Source organism: Eucyclogobius newberryi, unplaced genomic scaffold, assembly GCF_026437365.1.
Source record: "Eucyclogobius newberryi isolate DKJ021-1_F unplaced genomic scaffold, fEucNew1.0.hap1 SCAF_18, whole genome shotgun sequence".
Lineage (NCBI taxonomy): Eukaryota > Metazoa > Chordata > Actinopteri > Gobiiformes > Gobiidae > Eucyclogobius > Eucyclogobius newberryi.
In genome coordinates this window covers 18,903,154-18,919,950 of record NW_027315812.1, presented here as the reverse complement: position 1 = coordinate 18,919,950, position 16,797 = coordinate 18,903,154, and the positions used below count along the sequence as shown (strand labels likewise).

At 39.3% G+C, this 16,797-nt stretch overlaps 1 protein-coding gene across 1 annotated transcript in view; it reads right to left on the bottom strand.

Moving 5' to 3' along the window:
- The window catches only part of map3k22 (mitogen-activated protein kinase kinase kinase 22), a 36,472-nt gene extending 21,998 nt beyond the window's left edge, over positions 1-14,474 (bottom strand). Inside the window, exons 1-3 of the mRNA XM_072450889.1 lie at positions 14,125-14,474; positions 3,383-3,466; positions 2,481-2,525 (exon numbers count right to left, since the gene is read on the bottom strand). Of these exons, the coding sequence (XP_072306990.1) occupies positions 2,481-2,525; positions 3,383-3,401 (64 nt within the window). The 5' untranslated portion in view covers positions 3,402-3,466; positions 14,125-14,474. The remainder of the gene's footprint in view (positions 1-2,480; positions 2,526-3,382; positions 3,467-14,124) is intronic.
- Between the last annotated feature and the right edge of the window lie 2,323 nt (positions 14,475-16,797).

Here is a 16,797-nt window from a genome sequence, read left to right as displayed (position 1 = left end):
GAGAGTGTGTTAGAGAGAGAGAGAGTGTGTTAGAGAGAGAGAGAGTGTGTTAGAGAGAGAGAGTGTGTTAGAGATAGAGAGAGTGTGTTAGAGAGAGAGAGAGTGTGTTAGAGAGAGAGAGTGTGTTAGAGAGAGAGAGAGTGTGTTAGAGGTGAGTCTGGCTGAGTGGAGACATGGAGGGGATTTCCTGGTGCACAGAGAGAGACACATCATGGCAAAGGCATCCGGCCGGACCAGCAGCTGGAGCCAAACGTGTCCTCAGCGCTGCAGCAGCACAGGCCTGCTCTGATGCACAGCCCGCTCAGCCCGCTCACACGCCCTCCACCGCAGACGCAGCGAGTAACGAGCCTATCAGTGACGACAAACCATAGCTCCGCAATTAAGGATTGGAAAACTGTCATCTCATAAATCCAAACTGTCCCATGAGCTTCAGTTTCTCTTATTTTAGGGGTCAACTATTTACAACTCCCACACACATTCTTTAACATTTTTGATAAGATTTACTAAACTTGCCAGCAAGAATTCTCGAAATTTGTGTGAGTTCACAAATTCTTGAGAATCCATCTTAGGCTCCTGCTGATTCGTTTGCAGTCTCCACCAGTGGTAAAACAACAACAGTGGATCAATCACAACCAATCACAGAGCAGCATTGTGGTTTGGGCAGAAGTCAAACCAACCAAACCAAAACAAACATGGCGGCATCGACGCCCGTACTTCGGCCTATTTTAGGAGAAATATGGACTATTTTGATATAGAAAAATGATAGAAAAATGTGCAGAAATGACGCTTTGTACGTTTGTGGATGAAAAAGATGACTGTGCTTTTCTGAACTGTGGATTTAACACAAATTAGACATCGTAACGCTTCGACCAATCAGCATGAAGCATTTTTTTTACGTTCCAGCAGCTTTCGGTGAGAGCTTCCCAGAAAGATTCATGTGAAGAACTCAGTTTAGAGTGAGCCAATGTACTAAATGATTAGAACTGCTGGCAAAATAATACTTCCGTATTTTCCATAGTTTTTTTTTCCATAGTTCTGGCCGGGGTGCGACTTATACTCCGGAGTGGAGTTGTTTAGAAGTGACACAGAGGAAGAAGAATTCAATGGATTTAGTGATTTGGAATAATACTGATGCTTTGGTATATGCTTTATGCTATAGTTATCTGAATAACTGTTAATATGTTACGTTAAAGTACCAAACACATACGACATTCATGTAGCTGAAGGTGCTACGTTAGCATACGTGCACCTATTCACCATGTTCTCTAATCTGCTATTATCTTAAATTGCATTTTCAGATGAAATGTCTGTTCTTGATCCTGGATTTTATCAAATGAATTTCCCCCAAAAATGTGACTTATAAACCGGTGCGTCTTAAAGTCCGACAAATACGGTGTATTATATATTTTTTTGCCTGCAGTCTCAATTCAACAGTGCAGCGTGAAATGGGAATGACACTGGGGAATGACCTGCAGCGAATGTCAAGAGCCGGATTCAATTTGAAATATGAAATTGTTTAAACTGAATTAAGTTGTTTGAAACCACAATTTGCATATTCTCTGAGCTCTATTCATTTAATCAGGCAATGCAGTATAAGGGTTTATAGGTGTGGAAACAATGAGATACAGCAGTGAGATAACCGGGCATGTGCTGTGGTAATAACATGGTTTTAAAAGCAACTCATTAGAATTACATGCTAAACTCTTTCAAAATCTACCAAAAAGGCACAGTTACTCAAAACATTTGCACAATTACAGTAGCGTGAGTATTAGTTACTTTCCACCCCTGACAAATAAATGGTACTCTTACCATGGCTACAGACATACACACTCCAGTGCTCTACTCGAAACTGTGATTCAGCTAATTGAACACCAAATGGGTGTAATGTTTAAACTCTTGTCGTTAGCCTTTCAATGGGATAAAGGCTCTGATGTAATGCAGCCTATTGTGAGAGCGCTCCAATAGTTGTGCAATAAATGTTTGCACAAGCTGCAGTCCGGGCCCATGTCTTTTCACTGGACGTCTACAAACACAACTTTCCATTCAAACCAAGAGGCTGAGACGGGCCCTTTTCAGCTGGTATTTTCACGTCACTGTACGGCCTGTGATTAGAAAGGATCGTGTGGGGACGGCGACAGACATATTTGACATGGGAGAATGAATGAATGACAGCACAGTGGGGGAATTCAAGATCTGTTGCCTTCAAAACGCACACTACTCACAGCGAAATAGTCGAAATACTGGAGAAACTGGGGCTGCCAAATAGCACAGTACTATCATGACATGAATGAGGCACTGCAGACTGTCCTCAACGTCGGCAATCCATTTGGTTTAAAAGCTCTGCAGCATCTGGGACGTACGACACCAACAATGGAAATGATCGACGAATACTTGTGGAATGTATAATACCAAGGAGATGAAAGACTGGTCTTGTTCTGTTTATTTTTAAAAGACTATATATATGTATTTACGCGTGTTACCTTGAGAGTTCCTGTGCAGTCCAGGTCTAATGTGGAGACCGTCATCTGTGAGAGAGCAGTGCATATCCTCAATAATCACATTTGCACACAGAAAATAACAGCATTTAGTGGATTCTTCTTGATACAGAGAGTGAAATACGCAATGAAATATGTTTATGTCTTCATATAATGCTAGTTAATGCTCATATGAAATTCTATCCATGGATATGCACTAACTTTTAATTGGCTTTGAGTTCATTATCTGCATAACAAATTTGGGCCAATCGAGCTGCACGTGTCAAAGTGCAGTAACGCAGTACATCCCAAGACATCTGAACCCATTTGTGGATGGAAGAACAGCGCGAGTGGGAGTCTAGTTTTGCATAGAGTAGGAGTGTGCACGTGTCCTCCAGCCCGGTAGGTGAGCATATAAATAAACTCATTGAGACAAGCAAGCATTTTACCATGACAGGGGTAAAAAACAAGTGCTACCGAGAAAGTAGCGGGTCGTGCAAGCCTGTCACGATAACCAATGTCGACATCGAAAAACAAGACATCACGATATACGATTATACTGACACTGCGTTATGCCACCGACAGCTCTAAAGTCACAGAATCAATAAACCATTTTCTAAATGTATAGTATCTAAAAAAAAACATGAGCTGCAACTAATACAAAGCCGAATGAAACATCTTTGTCGTTAGTGAGTATCTATAATTCGTCTCACCCAAAAATACTGTTCCGGCTAATATTTATTGACCGATGAGTCGATATAGTAATTATTGTGACAGGCCTCAGGGTCATGAAAGGTTAATTAACATCCTCTCTTTGGAAAAATAACATGAAAAATGCTATGGTAAATGGCCATTAACCAGCTATTTCATGTTCTTTTCCACTAGGGTTGTGCGTTGAAAATACTCACTCATGTTTACTGTCATCATCGGGAGGTGGTCCTGTTGAACCTGAGCGCACGGCCCAACTTCTCTCAGCCAGACAAATCTTCACCCTGCAAGAAAAAGGACATATTAAAACACTGATCCAGATTTCAAACAGAAACAGCGTTACGACTGGGACAGTTAATGACGCTCAACAGAAAGTATCTGGGGAGGTTTTCCCCTGGTTTCTCTGGAGGCGCTTCACAAACTTTCCACAGAGTTGGTGTTGGCTGGACTTCTAACAAGCCCGAAGTGCAAGAGCTTTATCACTTCAACATAACAACAACAGCAAAGCACTCGTGATTGCCCAGTGCCTTTAGCTGGGAACGTGAGGTGAACATATTAAATACACTTAAGTAATACTTAGTGTGTGGTGCCGTCGTATGTGAAATGCAAGAACGACTAGTTTTACAGTACAAATGGATCTAATCTGTAGATCATATGAGGTGATTTCTGATAATGGACAAGAAGAAAAAGCAGGAGTGAAACTTTGCCAGAGGAGGTTGGGTTTGAAGTGAAATACAATAGCTTGTTCCTGTTTAATTACTTTCAGCCGAGCAATCTTATGTCGGCATATCCTACGGCAAGGCTTTAAAATGTGTTAGCCTACAAATAAATGAGACATATTTGTTGTAGTATTTAGTCAAATTGCTGTGATGTCATGGAAACAATGAAAATGTGTTAAAAAGTTATCAAATGGTAGAACATGTGTTGTAGTACTTTTAGCTGTTTGTAGTTTGTAGTAATTGTCGCTGGTTGTAGTTTGTAGTATTTGTGGCTGTTTGTAGTGTTGTAGTATTTGTAGCTGGTTGTAGTTTGTAGTATTTGTGGCTGGTTGTAGGGTTGAAGTTTTTAGTATTTGTGGCTGGTTGTAGTGTTGTAGTTTGTAGTATTTGTGGCTGGTTGTGGTTTGTAGTATTTGTGGCTGTTTGTAGTGTTGTAGTATTTGTAGCTGGTTGTAGTTTGTAGTATTTGTGGCTGGTTGTAGGGTTGAAGTTTTTAGTATTTGTGGCTGGTTGTAGTGTTGTAGTTTGTAGTATTTGTGGCTGGTTGTGGTTTGTAGTATTTGTAGGTGGTTGTAGTTTGTAGTATTTGTAGCTGGTTGTGTAGTTTGTAGTATTTGTGGCTGGTTGTAGTTTGTAGTATTTGTGGCTGTTTGTAGTGTTGTGGTATTTGTGGCTGGTTGTAGTTTGTAGTATTTGTGGCTGTTTGTAGTGTTGTAGTATTTGTGGCTGGTTGTAGTTTGTAGTATTTGTGGCTGTTTGTAGTTTGTAGTATTTGTGGCTGGTTGTAGTTTGTAGTATTTGTGGCTGGTTGTAGTTTGTAGTATTTGTGGCTGGTTGTAGTTTGTAGTATTTGTGGCTGGTTGTAGTGTTGTAGTATTTGTGGCTGGTTGTAGTTTGTAGTATTTGTGGCTGGTTGTAGTTTGTAGTATTTGTAGCTGGATGTAGTGTTGTAGTATTTGTGGCTGGTTGTAGTTTGTAGTATGTGTGGCTGGTTGTAGTTTGTAGTATTTGTAGCTGGTTGTAGTGTTGTAGTATTTGTGGCTGGTTGTAGTGTTGTAGTATTTTTAGCTGGTTGTAGTTTGTAGTATTTGTAGTATTTGTAGCTGGTTGTAGTTTGTAGTATTTGTAGTATTTGTGGCTGGTTGTAGTTTGTAGTATTTGTAGCTGGTTGTAGTTTGTAGTATTTGAGGCTGGTTGTAGTTTGTAGTATTTGTGGCTGGTTGTAGTTTGTAGTATTTGTGGCTGGTTGTAGTTTGTAGTATTTGTGGCTGGTTGTAGTGTTGTAGTATTTGTGGCTGGTTGTAGTTTGTAGTATTTGTGGCTGGTTGTAGTGTTGTAGTATTTGTGGCTGGTTGTAGTTTGTAGTATTTGTGGCTGGTTGTAGTTTGTAGAATTTGTAGCTGGTTGTAGTTTGTAGTATTTGTGGCTGGTTGTAGTTTGTAGTATTTGTGGCTGGTTGTAGTTTGTAGTATTTGTGGCTGGTTGTAGTGTTGTAGTATTTGTAGCTGGTTGTAGTTTGTAGTATTTGTAGTATTTGTAGCTGGTTGTAGTTTGTAGTATTTGTAGTATTTGTGGCTGGTTGTAGTTTGTAGTATTTGTAGCTGGTTGTAGTTTGTAGTATTTGAGGCTGGTTGTAGTTTGTAGTATTTGTGGCTGGTTGTAGTGTTGTAGTATTTGTAGCTGGTTGTAGTGTTGTAGTATTTGTAGTATTTGTAGCTGGTTGTAGTGTTGTAGTATTTGTAGTATTTGTAGCTGGTTGTAGTATTTGTAGCTGGTTGTAGTTTGTAGTATTTGTAGTATTTGAGGCTGGTTGTAGTGTTGTAGTATTTGTGGCTGGTTGTAGTTTGTAGTATTTGTGGCTGGTTGTAGTTTGTAGTATTTGTAGCTGGTTGTAGTGTTGTAGTATTTTTAGTATTTGTAGCTGGTTGTAGTATTTGTAGTATTTGTAGCTGTTTGTAGTGTTGAAGTGCAGTCGCTCACTGGAGGTGCAGAGGGAGCTTATTGTGCGTGATTGCACTGGTTGGCCTCTGTGACCTCTGACACACATCACACTCTCTGTAGCCGTGGCGACGGTGAGGGTGAAAAGGGCAATTATTACATTAGTTTCATGAATTATAATTACATGTTTAGTAAATTGTTAGATTGTTTCTTATGCAATGTATGTCATAAATCATCTAAAGCAGTGCTCATTTTGACAAGTAATGAGAATTTAGTTTAAGACATAGTAATAATAATTTTAGTCCATAATAGTAATAATAGTTTTAGTTCATAATAGTAATAGTCCATAATAGTAATAATAATTTTAGTCCATAATAGTAATAGTCCATAATAGTAATAATAGTTTTAGTTCATAATAGTAATAGTCCATAATAGTAATAATAATTTTAGTCCATAATAGTAATAGTCCATAATAGTAATAATAGTTTTAGTTCATAATAGTAATAGTCCATAATAGTAATAATCATTTTAGTCCATAATAGTAATAATACTTTTAGTCCATAATAGTAATAGTCCATAATAGTAATAATAGTTTTAGTTCATAATAGTAATAGTCCATAATAGTAATAATACTTTTAGTCCATAATACTTTTAGTCCATAATAGTAATAATACTTTTAGTCCACAAAAATGACTTTTCGTAGAATAAATCCAGAAATCATATTTGTTTGTATACTGCTTGTTTTTACTATGATAATTGTGTAGTATTGCCTCATGGGACGTGTACAGATTGTACAGATGTCTTCCTGGAACTCAGATCTAATCTCCACTCGTTCCTTTCATTCATTAAATTTGTTTATTATAAATTGACAGAACAATCTGGACTTTTAACTTTTAGTCGACAAAAACAATAAAAAAATGCATGTAATTTTAGACATATCCCGGTAGCCATTATGATCACGTTTTTTACAGTTTTTATTGTATTTACATCAGCAAAATTGTCATGATATTTCAGTCGACAAAATGAACACAAAACCTCTTCTGTCTCGTCACGATCTGTGGGTTTTGTACTGCACACAAACACGTCGTGCATTCAAACTTCTCTTGGTTTTTAGTCCAGGGAGACTTCAGCTAACCACATCTCATTAAGCCACAGACTAAATGATTTTCAAACAAATCCCTGGGCTCAGTGGCCTCGCGTTCCTTCATCTGTGGACACGCACCGCCCGTCAGCAGAACCTCTTCCACAGCGACTGGCGCTCCTTGTACATGTTTCGTGCATAAAGACAGCTTTATGTTTGAAGTACTTTGAGCGCTCTGTCATGATCCAACAATGAGGAATTCCTTGCTGCTTGTTCAACACACAGAAATAACACAACGTTACCGGGCGAATCACTGGCCGTAGCAAAGAACGGCCAATCTAATAGTCTAGTACATCCTGCTTATGAATAAATACCACCTACTTCCTAATTCATCATTCTTTTGTGCAAAAATCAGGGTGTCTGGAGAAGATTACACGCAGGGTAAATATGTTTAAGAATAAGCGTTTTTTTTTCTAAGGAAGGGTGTTGGAATGAATTGAAAAAAACTGCGGAGCTCAGCAAAGGCCAGGGTTCTACACTGAAATGGTAAAGAATTCAAAAGGAGACGGCACAAAGCGTTCTTCTATAGCTTTTAATACCAACCGACAAAAAATATGTATTGGTCCTTCACTAAATATTAATTATTATTATTGTGCTTTGCAATAGTCAATATTAAAACCTTGGCTTATCTCACATACAATTACAAAACATTTTTCTCCAGCCCTCCATGGATTGCTTTTAAGTTGTATATTGCCATGGAGACAAGCAAGTAACGCCACCAGGCCCAAGTAACAGGTGAGATCTGTGGAGAGGCGAACCCATTTACAGTAAGAATGCACGTTTCCCAAGGTATTTTTTTTGCAATTAAATGAAAATGAAATCAAATGAATGAATGTAAGATAGACAAGTTAAATGCCATACTGTGGAACATTCCAGGAAAGCAATGACATCTCCTTGGAATGAAGTGATGAAAGGTTACCTAGTGCACCTTTAATTCTACAGCAAAAAATGTTTCCACGACGTTATTCCAGAAGAAAGTAGTTCTGTTGTCAGGAAAGCCTTAACACTGTAAGTATATGTGTGACCAGTGAGCACATGAAAGGCCTGAAGAGCAGCTAGCAGACAGGTGGTCCAGAGCGGCCCCTGTCCCGAGCCAGCCTCTCACCAGATGGCCCATCTGTTTGGCCCCTTCACTCAGTGGGATGCCAGGCCCGCGCTGCCCACCGATCGGCATCCCGCCTCACTGCGCTCTTCTTGGCTCGGGCCAGAGAGCTGAAGATCAAATGCTAATCTCCCCTCATCGTGTTGCTCGGCGCCACACGTCCAGCATGAAAAGAACAAGCGCTCGACGATGAGCTGTGAAGAGACTCGAGAGACCAGCCCCGCATCCAACCTCAGATATGGCAAACATCAACCATCATATCACTGTCTCGCTGTGGTGCAATGACAGCCCAGTACAAGATAAGGAAAGCCAGAATATGATTGGATTATTCGGTTAATCGATAATACTTGTAGGGAGTATGGTATTTTTCTTTCAATATATCGTGAACAAAAATATACCTAAATGTTTTTAATCTGGCTGTTTTTGTCACATTTAACTTTATTTTGTCTTTCAGGAAGTTTGATTTCATAAATCTGGTGACAAATTAACAGTGACGTGTTACACCACCACGAGAAAGAAAATGAAATCATCGTTCAATAATCATGAATAATCATTAAAGTCATCCCTTGTCACAATGTGGTGTGCAAACCGTTGTCAAAAGGTGTTTTAAATGTATAATAAATGTGGTTTTGTTTTGAAAGAAGGAATTTCTATCATATCAAAAGCTATATTGCGATGTTATGGCTTACATGTTTTCTATATTATTAACTCTTGAAATGGCAAATTAAAATGTCGTACAGCCCTCCAAGTCTCTAATGTGGTGCTTTCTGAATGGGTAACATCACTATTTAGGGAAAGGAGTCACTATATTAAGACTTTCCTTTCGTAAGAAACTGTCTGAGCTGCCTTTCTCACACAAGTCACATTTAGTTTGACTGGAAATACTTGAGTGGGAATCACATCCGTGCATGTTCAGACGTTTTTACAGTCTCTTCTTTCAGGCCGCTGACATCACTGGCCTTGGGTAAACAGCGTAGCGGCGGTGGGCCTCGCACTCACACTGAGAGGAGGGTGACCTCAGTCTGGCAACGCTTCTGTGGAGTTCCACCAAAGTAAATCACCACAATCAACAAGAACCACCTCAGATGACCAATAGGAAGAGAGCCGGATCAGGAGATGCAGCAGACGAGACGCTGAGAGGCTGTAGAGCATCACGTCAATATGGAACGTTTGATTTATTTATTTATTTTTCAGTTTCTTTATTGGAAATCTCCACAGTCAGACGTTTCACTTCTATTGAATGTGAGAAGCCTTTTATTGTTAATTAATTAGAAAATTCAGAGACATATTTTATGAGCACAGATTTACATAACACATTTGAATATCTTAATGGACAAACTGATTATTAAGATGTTCAAAATGTCTGGATGATTTAGACATGCCGCTCATATTTAGTTTAAAATCCTGTCGACAAAATAAAATCAGCGATGACTAAAAGCAGACTGAAGCTTTCAACATAATAGAATAACTCAAATTGGGGGTGGATGAGCTCACAAATTGTTGTCACCTAGATGAAGCCACAACACCCAGACGCTCTGCAGAAACTGGGACATTACGAATGGAAGAGTGATTAGCGAGGGCGACTTTTGTGTCTGCTGGACGTGCGCCAGCTCGGCCCTCGTGAGTCAGGGTGGCCACGTGGACCTGCTTCTGGGAAGAAAGACAATACGGGACGTCCCACTGCAGACTGAGCTCCGGCCGAGGCGTTTGTGACGAGGAAAGGCTTTGAGGACTTATGGGGGCCAGCCAGCAGCAGCAGGCATGTGGGCCCTGGACCATCTATCACAGGAACCTCCTCTGGCTCGCTTCCACAGGGACAGTACATCAAACGGGCTTTTTAGCAGGACCCGGGCTCTCAGGTCCAGGCAAAAAAAGTCACGCTGTTCCGTATTATTTCATAACGTGCATGACTTATTCATGCACTCATGTTCTGTTTTGAAAGTAACCGAGATGATCACCGTGAGTCCATTTCACGTTTGAGTCATGATCGTCAAGCGCAGGGAGGATAGTCCAGGCTGCAATGATTAACGGACTATCGTGACTAGATAAAAGATAATAATCATAATTGCTATCTGGGTCATACAGACTCCAAAACACGTAACAAAGACAGCGGCGTTATCAAATCTGAATGTAAAAAAGAGTAAACAATTTCTGATTTTCATCTATAATACACTTTATTTGTGAATATTCTCTATCTAGACACTTTCAGTCTGCATATTTCAACCTTTATTTGGTTGATAATGTATGTAAAAAGTCTTAATTATATAATAAATGATTGTTTGTTGTAGCCCTCTATCTACACTTTCGATCGGCTTCTGATATTGATGGTTTTAAGGATCTAAATATGCCAGACATTGTATTTATTGTTGTTGTTTAGCACTTTATTTCTTTTTTTAAATACAGTTTTTCGTTCTATTATTGTTGGTTCAAACTCTGTAAAGTGGTGAGTGTATTTGAAATGTTTAAACCTTGACAGTACAAGTATATATATTTGATTAGGGAATAAAATACTGCAGGACAAGACATAACAAAAGAGGTGAAACTCAACGGTTAATTGCATTGTGCCAGAATATAATGGATTTTACTGTTATAAATTTTTTCATTTAGCTCATGCAAAAAGACCCACATAATACACATCACGTCGCACACATAGCAACTGAAACCAAAGCCAAAATGAGATGAGAATATAGCAGGCTTTGTCCAAAAAAAAAAAAATTGATACTAAAACTAGTATTCAAACTATTTGAACTTGTATCAATACTGGACAAAATGTGCTTGAACCCATCTTGATTTATAACATAACGAGTAATTATTTATTAAAGACATTGACATTGAATATTAAAGAAAGTACTTTTTTTTGTCTTGAAACTCCTTTATTATCATCGAATGTCCGACCATTTCCCTAGTATCAAAATTGTGTTTGAAATGCTAGTTTTGTGACGCTCGATAAATGAATTAATTGAGAGTAGTGAACACAGGGACGACTCAATCCACACTCCAAACACTCCAGAGTAAGACGATCCCCCTTAATGAAAGCCACGTCTCTATTAACTCACGAGATAAGTAGATCCGTCTCCCGCCATCATCGACCACCCCGGCCTCGCTAAAAATAGCCCCGTGAAAAACAACCGCACGTCTCCAGACACAGGGGGCCTCCTCACAAAGTCGTCCAAGTGCAATCTGTAAACTGTGCTGTAGTTTCCATTATGCCATGACATGAAATTATAATCACATTCGCTCGCTTGTTTCTCCACCCAAACTGCGCAGGGGAACGACAGCCAGCAGACGTCAAGACAATTCACCAGAGGCTTTGTCCAGCAGCCGTTCACAGCAGAGCAAGTCCAGAGTCGTACACTGTCAGAGCAGCGTGTTATGTTTCGACTAGAGATTGACTGCTTTCAGAGACTGATTGTTTAGAATCCGATGGTTGATAAGCTCTGACGATATTTCTGGACAGATTTGTGGGGCGGATTTTGATAACTTTCGCCAAATTGTGTGATTTAAATTGACTATAACTAACCCACTGCCCTGTTTTACTACAAACTGGACAGGTATTCTTTAGCCAAAACTAAATGTTGGCTTGTGCTCGGGATTTAAAGTGCCTATGACAGGTTTTTACAATTTTAAAATATTGACTTTATTTCATGTATTTATACCTGTTGTACATATAAAGTATAGTTTTACACCAATCGAGTAGGTATTTGTGGAGAAAACATTGAAAAAGAAGAAGAAAATTACAGGAAGTGACATCACACTAAGAAACTCATTCCAGTCCAAGTTTATGCATACTCTACAACAACTTTTTTGACTCTTTTAAACATTCATTCAACAAAATAAAACTACTCTCATATATTTCTATTCGTCAAATCAAGAAAGTGATATTAGATGAGTTTTTGCCCAGTTTTTGCTGTGTAATTTCCTAGTGTGATGTCATCAATTACAAACAGGAAGTGTAATTATAAACCTAAACAAATTTGTTATTCTGTAATCACATTTATCACATCAAATTTTAAATCTATTTATCTTAACTGCATTTTAGTTCAATGAGTCGTCCAGCCTGTCAAAACCACTTTAAGGCCGATAGACAATGCTAGAAAGTGCAAAACGCATAAACAACAACAAGAGTACACAACCAAAGGATTTCACTCACAAATACACAAGTTCCTCGGGGTTACCAGTTTTGAATCTCATATTTCCAAACTCCAAAAAGGCGATGTCGGTCCACATGCTCTCGTGGTTGCAACTAATTATCTGTTTCGGTTTTCTGCCTTATTGAGAAAACCAACATGGCCGCCGGCGCATGGGGGGGTCAGGGCAGTTTGCATAGAGTACACATACGGAGTGTTATTGTCCAGTCAGGGAGCATGTTGTGTTTCCGGACGTCCACACAGCCTTGAGCCTCACAGGCAGACAGGCTGTGCAGACAAAGCTCAATCAGGACCACTTCCTCTGGCTCTCTGGAAACAAGGGGGCCGACCTAGACCAACTCCGGACGATAAATAAAAGAGGCCAAGACAGCTGCAGGTTAAATGTATTCTGACTTGGAGTAAATGTGTTACTGTGTGTGCTCTGTCTCCTACTGTTTATGCTTCTGTACAAGACTAGTTACTGAAGATACTTGAACAACGGCTGCATGATGTTAGAAATAAATGTGCTGCGATCACGTGTAGTTTTGTGATGTTTTAGGAAGTGGGCAATCTACTACCTAAATGATTGCAGTCTTTGCTATTTGATATTTACACCGACTCAAACTGCCATTACGATTAATTTGCAAAATATCGTGCAGCCCTAACTTCCCCCTGAGAGATGGAACTTTTACTTTTACTGCAAAGTAGCCGACTACAGTATGATCCGGGTTAAAAGACTTTCTGCATAGTATAGTTTAGTATCTACTCTATAATCAATATTTTTTTCACTTTAAATTAAATTGCTTTCAACTTTTAGTTAGTTTTTGAATACGGTTTTCATATTGTACAGCCATATCCCGAGAATTCTAGTCATTTGCAAATAAACAATAGTTATAAATTGTGGAAAATAAGACAAATGTTGAATGTTTGATGAGACAGGCCCTTCTATAATAAACATTATTTACAGACAAGATGGAGACACTTCTGACTCTGAGCACAGTCTATATGCAAACACTGACTTAAAGGTTTGTTTGAACAGTTAGCCTTGTCTGTGCACTTGATCTCATGAAAAACTTGCTCTGTGTTCAACTGTTACCAGGCAACGCAAGTGAAACAAAATAAAAATGTGCTGCCGCTGTGAGTCGCTGCAACTTTTGACCCACGACCATATGACCAGAGGACTTCTGGGAAGAGCAGAAGTGAAGTGGCATGTTTTGAGTCAGGATCATAAACACAACTTATTACAGACAAAAATGTAAAGTCAATTGTAATATGTGTTGTGCAATGGACTTCCATAAAAGGTCATTTCCACAGTGAAATCTGTGGAGGTGTTATCAGCAATATTGTGTTGTTTGAGGCACACCAGGCGTATCAGTGGGCGGCTTGGTTTTGACTCACTTTGGGCCTGTTTGTAAAGTCCTCACAGCAGCCGCCAATGTGCTGAGAAACTGCAGTTCAATTCCACTTGACATGGATTTATTTCCCACTATTTAGACACAAATGAAATCATAATCCTTTTTCGAATATTGGAAGGGATTTTGTTTTACACATTTGACCAGTAAAACCATGAACAGCTGGTGAGGAAAAGTGGAAAAGAAAGAATGAAGAAGGATTTTCGAGGACAAGAGGAAAATATTAGTGAGACCAGTTTGAATCATGACTGTCTGGAAGAATGTGCAAAAACACATCACACTTTACAAATACCGTTACTGCTGAGTACATAAAATAAACGTGTAGTCAAAATATGTGGCACCTGGTTACAATTGAAGTGTAAAAAGCAGTGATGGTATGCAGACATATGTTATTTTAGTGTCTTTGCATGAGAAAAGAAATGCAAACAAATGCTTTATAAACAGGAAATAACACTGGTGCAATAAACACACTAAGAATAACAGAGAAGTGGACAGTCTCCTACCTTGTTATCTGTGTCTGTCCATGTCCCAGATCTGGCAGCACGGTTTATGAAGATGAATTAGGCCTTCTCTGGGAGTGCAATTTAACACAAAATATATGTAATACAAAGGAACGCAAAATCCCAGCGGAGCAATTCTTTCCAAAACACTGGGCTCTCAGGAAACAGAGGAAGAAACTGCAGCACGAGCAGCGATACGTGCGTAATCCACAGCTCAATGTTGATTTGGCAGAAAAGCTTGACGCTCTGGACTTGTTTGAGAGTAAAGTTTTCGCCGTGCGCTCGTTCGTCTCCTCCTCCCGCGCTACAGAAGTGAGGAGCTGCGACTTTCCCCCGGAGCTTCGCCTCTGATGTCACAACAACGTGAGATTCAGGAAACGGTGACGCGCTCGTGCGTTTCCAAGGCAGCGGGGCCGAGGAGGGGGCGCGCGCCCTCTGGTGGACACGTGGTTTAACTACAAGTTACTGGAGAAGACAGACACAATAACAGCATAAACAAGGACAATCTGCTAAAAGTTAAAGGTCCCCACGACCTCTGCTGCAGGGAATATATGTAACAGAAGCAGAGATCAGCAGCGTTGTTAACATAAAAGCACATATTTGATCAACTTAAACAATATTACAAATGATGAAACCCAAAATGAATTGAACATAGTGATCTGGAGACAGTAAGTTGCGTTGTTGCCCTATTATATCTATACCACTGTATTATTATGTGCTCTTACACTGAAAGTGCCTACACCGGAAAATCCTTTTAATAAACCGTTAGATAAGGCCGAGCCTAATTAGTTGTTCCTTAAAAATGTTAAACTTTCAAGCTTGAACCTGTTCATTGTGAAAACATCGATATATGCACGATAGTGCCACCTACAGAGTGATATTTAACTTTACTTTGACAGAAAAAAATAATTGTATTGCTAAAAATTGCTAAATCTCTGAAATGTCCAAATTTTTACGCTTCACATTTTAACAAATTCTTCCGAGGGCAATCGCCCGATTGAGCTCAAACTTGGGGAATATCCTTTTGAGGAGTGGGGCATCAAAATGTATCAGAATTTTTATGATACGTCTTATGGTGTCTGTGCGGCACAGCCGCAAATTTGACCCACAAATTGAAACTTTGGCATCCCGATCAAAAATACAACCTGTGTCATATTCCCTACGGCGTAGCCGTAGCGATGAATCCACAAATGTGATCCAATGGGAAAATCTCAAAATCACCCGACCAACCTAAAATTTGGAGAGAATCATCTTCAGGACTTGGGCATTAAAAATTATCAAATGTTTTACGGTGTATGTGTGGCAAAGTCACAAACTTTTCCCAAAGTTTGAATTATATTGTCTTTAGAGCGGCCTATAAACAATTTAGTTTTTCCAAATGACATGAAATTTTGCACGAAATTCTAATTCGGCATCCTGATCAAAAATGTTAATGGGGGGCCAAAGTCCTATTTTGTACGACGTAGCCATAGCAATGACGTTACAGGTACAGAGCGCTTTCTGGAGGATGGGCTGAAACAGGGAGGCTAAAGACTTCAGGAACCAATTTTTTAAAAAAAAAACACTTAGGGCACATATACAAGGTACCAATAGCACTGTAAGAAGGTTAAAAAGTCTGAAAAGTTGATTTTGCATGATATGGGCCCTTTAAAAAAAATTGCTTCTGAATAGGGACCACAACATTTAGTTATTCCAAAATGTATCAAATTTTGCACAAAATTCTATTTTGGCATGCCAATCAAAAAAGTCAATGAGACCCATGTCATATTTGTTACGGCGTAGCCATAGCGATGACAGAAACCTCCCATGTTATTCCAATAGGAAAATTGTCAAATCTCCAAAATTTAAACATGCTTACACTTGATAGTTTTACAAACTCCTCCAAGGACGTTAGTCTGATTAATCTGAAATTTGCTGAGACTCATCTTCAGGAGTGGGCCATCAAAAGTTATACTTTTTTTTAATTGTCACAGTCTGTGTGTGGCAAAGCCGCACATTTTGCCAAGAATTTCCCAAAATCTTTATGATTTTGTGCAACAGTTGCAAACTTTTCTCAAAATATTTAAAATTTAAATACACAATAATGCCCCTATTTGTAAAGCAAAGTAGAGAAGGCACAATAGCACCACGGAATCGGTAGTAGGTGTAATAAAAGGAGTACGGGTACTTTTGGACTAGCGCTAAGGCCACGCCCCCTTTTGGGTGAAAGCAGTGTTAGAAGGTAGGCAGGCGATACAAATTGTTAAAATGTTATCAATTTGCTCCAAAATACAACAAACAATTGATACTGGCAACACACAAGCCATAGACAGAGAAGTTGATGAATGTTTTAATCAAATCCAGAAATCCAATCAGAAAAAACTGCGAGAAATAAGAGTTGTCTATTTAGCTTATCAGAATCCTTTCGGGAAAATGACCCAACACAGTGGCACATAGTGAGGTGTTGTATCCCGACATCGAGTCCCGCCCACTTTTGGGTGAAAACATTCTGCACAAAGAAACAGAGACCATAGGTGTATGAAATCACCACCAACCGGCCACCAACTTATATTTTTAAGGAAATAACGTCAGCAGCTGATAAGCTAGGTTTCCTCTGCTTTTGGTCAATGAAAGTCTCCAAATAGTGCCGGTAATTTAGAAATACAAACCCATTCATCTATTTAATTTGCTTTGTGA